Source organism: Brassica napus, chromosome A6, assembly GCF_020379485.1.
Source record: "Brassica napus cultivar Da-Ae chromosome A6, Da-Ae, whole genome shotgun sequence".
In the NCBI taxonomy this organism is placed as follows: Eukaryota; Viridiplantae; Streptophyta; class Magnoliopsida; order Brassicales; family Brassicaceae; genus Brassica; species Brassica napus.
The window spans coordinates 667,484-674,109 of record NC_063439.1 but is presented as its reverse complement, the minus strand read 5'-3'; the positions used below and the strand labels follow the sequence as shown (position 1 = coordinate 674,109).

At 30.2% G+C, this 6,626-nt stretch overlaps 1 protein-coding gene across 1 annotated transcript; it reads right to left on the bottom strand.

The window, feature by feature from the left end:
- On the bottom strand, window positions 1–2,268 carry LOC106345817 (epithiospecifier protein-like). Its single transcript, XM_013785003.3, has 2 exons — window positions 1,807–2,268; window positions 1–1,209 (listed from the first exon to the last, which is right to left on the bottom strand). Exons 1-2 carry the CDS (start codon window positions 1,852–1,854, stop codon window positions 208–210), a joined length of 1,050 nt encoding a protein of 349 aa, XP_013640457.1. The 5' UTR covers window positions 1,855–2,268; the 3' UTR covers window positions 1–207.
- Window positions 2,269–6,626: the final 4,358 nt, after the last annotated feature.

Below are 6,626 nucleotides of genomic sequence, written 5' to 3'. Positions count from 1 at the left end.
TGATACAAACAAATCTGTAGATATATCATATCATTTATTAGAGACACACGTAAACACTTTATTACGATAACAATTTCCAAACCACAAACACACAGAACACACGTAACTTGATTTAGAGTAATAAAGAAAACATGCAAACACAAACCTTCATTGTCTCATATAATACTCAACAAACAAACAAAGTAACCTTGAGAATGAGAGCATGGATCAGGCGGAATTGACTGCGTAGAAGTAGAGTTCATCGGTTCGGTCATTGGTCGGAATTTTTCCTCCATGCATGAAGAGGCCTTTCTTCCCATAGGCTGTGGCAGCCGTGGAAGCCGTCCAACCACGCGTATCCGGATCATCCCCTCCTGTAAACCTCTCCCACACCAATGTCTCTGTGTCCAATGCGAAACCCTCATTGGACAACGTTCCCGGACCGTAATGGAAGTTTGGATCCGGCCAGGTCTCACCTCCGAATATCAGTATATGTTTTCCTACCACCGCACTCGCAAACACGCTCCTTGCTGAAGGTTTATCTCCTTTGGTCTCTACTTGGGTCCATTTTTGAGAGGCCGGATCGTAAAATTGCACTTTATCAGACTCGTAGTCATTATTCCCATTAGGATCAGGCGAAGTTGCAAACCCGTAAACCACCCAAATCTTCCCTTGCACCACATGGAATCCAGCTCCTCCTCTTTTCTCGAACATAGGGAACTGCTCACCAGGATCCGGTAGCTGAGCCCATTTCCCATCATCAATGTTATACGACTCCACCGTCCTGAACCGAAAGGGGGTTACCATCTCCCCACCTTGGTTCACCCCACCAAATACATAGACATGGTTTTCATCTGCAGCCATTGAATGGTAAGTACGAGTCTCGGGTCCTCCCTCTTCGCCGAGCTTCGTCAGGAACTTCCACTCGTTCGTCACCGTATCGTACGAGTAAAAGTCGCTGGACACTTTATCCTCATTGCGGCCCCCGAAGACATATAGCTTAGTTCCGACGGCCACCATGCGGACGCCGAAGCTGCTGATCGTAGGGACGACATCTCCGTTGGCCGGAGCGATTGACCAGTTTTGAGTGTTGAGGTCAAAGACATAAAGGTCTTTGTCGATGGCAACGTTTGTCTCTAACTCGCCGCCGAAAGAATAGAGCTTATCCCCGACCACAGCTATGCCGTGTGAGCATCTCTTTCCTGGTGCATTTCCTCCTTTCTGCTCCACCTATTAGTCAAGAACATTACTATGATGATGAATGATCCATTACTATGTTTATTACTACGAAACATGGTGTGATGTCTTGATTCTTGGGTTAACATTTTACTTCAAAAACTTCCAGATTGATGTAATAAATAACACATAATACGGCTTTGTTTTACTTAATTATTATTAAGTTTTAGCTGAAACATCTTTTAAAGGTAAAGCTGTAATAATATATAATTTTGTTTAAATAATAGTGTATATATATATGAGTCGTGGTTAATTCATAAATCCTATGCTTTGAAGTTACATTCATTTTACAAAATCCTTTTTTTTTTGAATAAATTTAACATTCTTTCAGAAAAAGAATAATGTATATATATGATTATTATATACTACCGCATTAAAATCGTAAAAGTCCTGCATCATTATATAGTTAGCTAAAAAAATTTGATCGACTATCTGAACTTATTTCTGCTTTAAAATTTTGAATAATACTAATATGAAAGTTTCTTTGACGTAAAGTATGGATTTTAGAGAAAATAAATCAACATTTTAAATAGAATCCTTCGTAAACTAAATAATATAACTTTGACGTAAGAAACATTTCATAATATGTACCTTGATCCACTCGCCTTGCAAAGTTGGAGCTACAGCATCAGTATTCATCTTCTTTTCGCAATAGAAAGCACAAGTTTTTTTGTTTTTCTGCTTCTTTGTAAAGTCTTTTGCTTTTATGCTTGTTTGTGTCTCTCAGCTTCTTTCTATTTATAGGCTGAAAAGTCAGGTGTCCAAATACTCTCTTGAATGAGATCTTAGAGTTGGATTGGCGCGGACGGCTGTGATTGAACGCATTTAAAGTGTTCCATAATAATTGGAATCCCTCCGAATCAGAAAACTCTTTTTGTTGAGAGTTATCGTGGCAGTCTTGTTAACAAATACAGTATACTAATTGATTTAAAATCACTTACAGTGTGCATGGATAAGCTTTTTTGGCTAGTTATTTCATTATTGGGATTAGTCTAATCCCATTTTGTTGCCGAGCAGGTGCACTATACGGGGCTTTTCAAAGTAAACTGAACTTAATTAAAGTTCATTTGTAAAGTAACATTTATCTTATTAAAACAGAAATAATAAATGAGAGTAACATTTGTCTTATGTGTTTTTTTACGATTTGTATCACTGTTATAATTTTTAGACAATTATAAAAAAAATAATATTATCAAATATCTTTCTAATTCATTAACTAATGAAAAATTAAATAACTAGTGATGATATCCTTTGATATATTTTAAATTAATTACAAATATATATATCATTTTCTATTATAACCAAATACTTTTGAAAAATCTCTCTATTTTTAATAATTAAATTAAATCACAAAATGTCAAAATATAATTATAAATTAATATCTTGTTTATTAATTTTTAAAAGCGAAAATAAATCATATATTTATATCGTTCATAAGTGTAATCATACTGTATTGTGCTAAAAAAAGTATAATCATATTATTAAACTAAATTAGCACATTACTTATTTTTAGATTAAAACGGAATTTAAGGTAGTAAGCACATAAAATAAATATTTAAATTGGTAGAAATCAATGAAAGTTTTAAAATAAAATGACAATATTAAAATTAAACCACTGTTCATTTTTATTTTTGGAAACATTAAATATTCATTTAATTTGAAAAATAAATAGTCAATAGTATAGTTGAGTTACGATAAAAAGTTTTATGATTGTCGGGTTCTTTACTAAATACACAAAATATTTAGAATAATATCATACGAGTCAAAATGAATTATTTAATTTTGATTATAAAAATGCAAAAAAAATTAAAACTAATGAGAAATAAATTAAATATAAAATATAGATTTTCTTTCAACAATAGTTTCTTTTATCTCACGCGTTACCATGTATTGGATAGCACTTTTCTTTTTCCCCCTATCAAACCTATAATTAGTCACAATCACGCAGCTATTGTGGACTTGATGTTGTATCTATTGAGCACAAATACCAACAGCGTGCGGACACTGTGAATTTGATTGCAAATAAACAAGGCAGTTCAGTTAAAGAATAAACTAAACAAGGCAGTACAACACATATTAATGGATTTTACGAGATTAATTATTTCTTCATCAAGTCCTAGTTGTCCTCCAGTCATCTCCATTCAGGATGGGGGTTTGGTCCAAGGATGGTCCTCTTTGGTTGGTCATGAAAGTTGTTTGATAAGTTTATTCGGCTTCAACTTAATACTAATTGGCGGTAAGTGTAGTACCCAAAGTCTCTTAAATATCACTCAAGTCCTTTCTATTTTTCCAATATAAGATTTTATCTTTAAAACTTTTTTTCGAGATAATAGTGCGTATAACCATTAATCTCGTAAAATTCATCCGAGACAATGTTTTATTTTTCTAACAATCTCTACGGAACTGAGCCGGAACTAAACCTTATATGTACTATCAGCTAGTGGGATGATCGGGGCTTCTTTTCGGGCCGGATTAATGGATCATGGTGTAGGTCTACTCTAATACCATAGTAAATTTTCTGCGCTTTAACTTAAAATCAATTGGCGATAAGTGGAGTGGCTCAAGTCTCTTATATATTACTTAAGTTCGATTCATATTTCTAATGTGAGATCTTATCTCCAATATTGTTTACTTGTTATAGCTTCTATGGTTGATGTGATAATTCTACATATGGTGGATTTGAGCATATGTGAATTTTGTTTTCTAAGTTGTATATTTTAATCTAGTTTTTTTAGAATGCTGGCTTGTAGATCTAGGATTTTAACTTATATGCTTTCATCTAGTGTTATTGTTTCTAGAGATGTTTGGCTTGTGACTAGGGTTGTTCGGCTTATGTTTCAGATGTTTTTCGGGTGGTTTTAATGTCAATCCACATATGATAAAAAAAAATACAAAACTTCACCTGCACGTAAGCATTTTTCGTTTTTCTATTCGGTAGTTTCTGAGTTTTTGTTTAAGTTTTAACTAATTTCATAGTTCAAATTTTTATCTTTTCACCGTTTGAGAAATTCCAAATTAATGTTCATTAACCTTTTTAAATAAACAAAAACAAGTATTTTGTCCGTGCGGACACAATAATTTTACAAATATTTATAAATAAATACATTATCAATTAGAGAAATTACATGTTTACCACTTTCATGGTACCACTTTTCATTTTTATTATCACTAATGAGATATTTTCAAAAATGTCTTCTTCATTAAATGGCAAAAGACTCTTATACCCTTGTTATTTATATATATATAATAAATCATTATTTAAATAAAATAAAAAAATTAAAAAAAAATTTAAAAAAAAAAGAAAAAAAATGTAATTTTTTTTATGTTTTCGAATTATACTTTTTCAAATTCGAACTTTTTTATAAAAATAAAAAAATTTAATTATTTTTTTTTCAAATTTGTTTTTGAAAAACGAAAATTATGTTTGAAACTATTTTTCAAATTTTTTTATATATTTTTTAAGTATTTATATATTTATTAGAATCATAAATTTCACATTCCAAAAACCCTATCCCACCCTTCAACTCTAAACCCTAAGTCTAGATTAGTTAACCCTAGGGTATAATTGTATTTTACGGCCTTCACTAAAAGTGGTTAGTGTAAACATGAAAAATGGTACTATGAATGTGGTATTTGTGGCAATATCCCTTATCAATTCAAAGACAATTTAACAAAAAGTTATTATTCATGCATTCATAACATTTAATAATAAGTTAAACAACAAATTTTTATATGTAACAAAGTTTTTCATCATAAAAAATATTTTTATTACATAATATAAATTTGAAAACACTCATGGATTTAAAATTAATAAATTAATATTAAATTCTTTATTTATGACAACTGTAATAACATCCTTTACATTTAAACATTGATAAGTAGAAAAAACTATCTAAACTAAAGAATTAAAACTCGTAAATCCCTTTCAAATATTTGTGAAGAAATTTTTTAAAAACATATGATTAGTAAATTCACGTATGACACTGTTTAGTTAATAATTTCTCCATAATTATGTCAACGTTTAAATAATTACTAGTGCTTCCAAGTAACATCCTTTACAACTGTTTGTCTTCTTCTGCTCACGTGGGTAGGCGTCAGGGTTTCATTTTCCAAGGTGGATATATTATTGATGTGCGTAGGCTTTTCAATCTTGATTTTAGTACTGATGATGAATTGTTTAATTAAATAAAATAACAGATTTGTATTTCGTCAGATCTGAATCAATGAATATCTCGTTAAAATAAAATTTAAAACTTAAATTTCAGCCAAAATAGAATAAAATTTATAACTTGTAGTTCGTCAGATATGAATTATTTGATCTATATTCGGTTACTCACTTCACTTTTCGCGATGCATGCATAATTTAAGGGCGACTCTGATTATACATTTACTAAATGTATAAAATGCATAACATTAATTAATGGGTGGAATATAAATAGTTATTTATTTTTCAAAAAGGCTTAAATATAAATATTTTGTAGTACAAAAAATTCTACGTTATCTACCAATTTTTTTATTTTACCTCAGAAAATAATTAATTTAAAAAAAAAACTAATGGGTGCACATGTCTTCGTTGTTGTTACTTTAGCTTACCACGGTTGCATACTTCTATTATAAATATTAACCTCTCGCGATACACGTTACTATTTAAGAAGTAATTCTTAATATGGTTACATTAAAAGAAGTTAGTATTTATATATCTTAAGCATATATATTTGATACGTATAGAAGGATATTGATATTTTCTAATGATTTAAATCCAATTTCTTTTATTAATAATTTATCATATATAAATATTATATTTATGTTTTATATACATATATAATGCTTGCTATTTTTAATTTATAAGTTTATATCATATTTTCATATTTTAGTGCAAATGGCTTCTTTATGGTTTTTCTTTTGCTATGGTTGGTTTTATTTTATTTTTTGTAACACTTATGGTTGGTTTACGTTTAAGTTTTTTGGATAAAGTTTCTTGGTATCGTGCCGCCAAAGTTGGACCGCGGAACACGTTTGGTCTCCGCAACGTGAAAATCTTTGAACGTTTTGTTTTTATATCTTTCATTTGAACGTGGTATCGTCGTGGCTACTACTAGCCTACTACTACCATTATCATATTTTCTATTTTCACTTAACTTATTCTGGATGCTTTATTTGTTTCACGCGGGTTTAAGATTCATATTCCAACCCCCATTTTATTTTTTCACTATAAAATAGAATTTAGAGTAAAAATACTCCAATGGTACTCTATTTCTCACTTTATAATAGAGTGAAAAATAATTTTACTCCAAATATAGAGTAACTTGTTTTTTTTTGTTTATCACTCTATTTTCTACTCTAAAATAGAGTATCATTGAAGCAAATTCAAACTCTATTATAGAGTTACTCTATTTTAGAGTAAAAAATAG

Excerpts from the sequence above, each read along its gene's own strand:
- LOC106345817 (XM_013785003.3), bottom strand. The coding sequence starts at position 1,854 with ATGAATACTGATGCTGTAGCTCCAACTTTGCAAGGCGAGTGGATCAAG. Across the intron at positions 1,210-1,806 it reads TGCAAGGCGAGTGGATCAAG|GTGGAGCAGAAAGGAGGAAA; the intron begins GTACATATTATG and ends CTTGACTAATAG.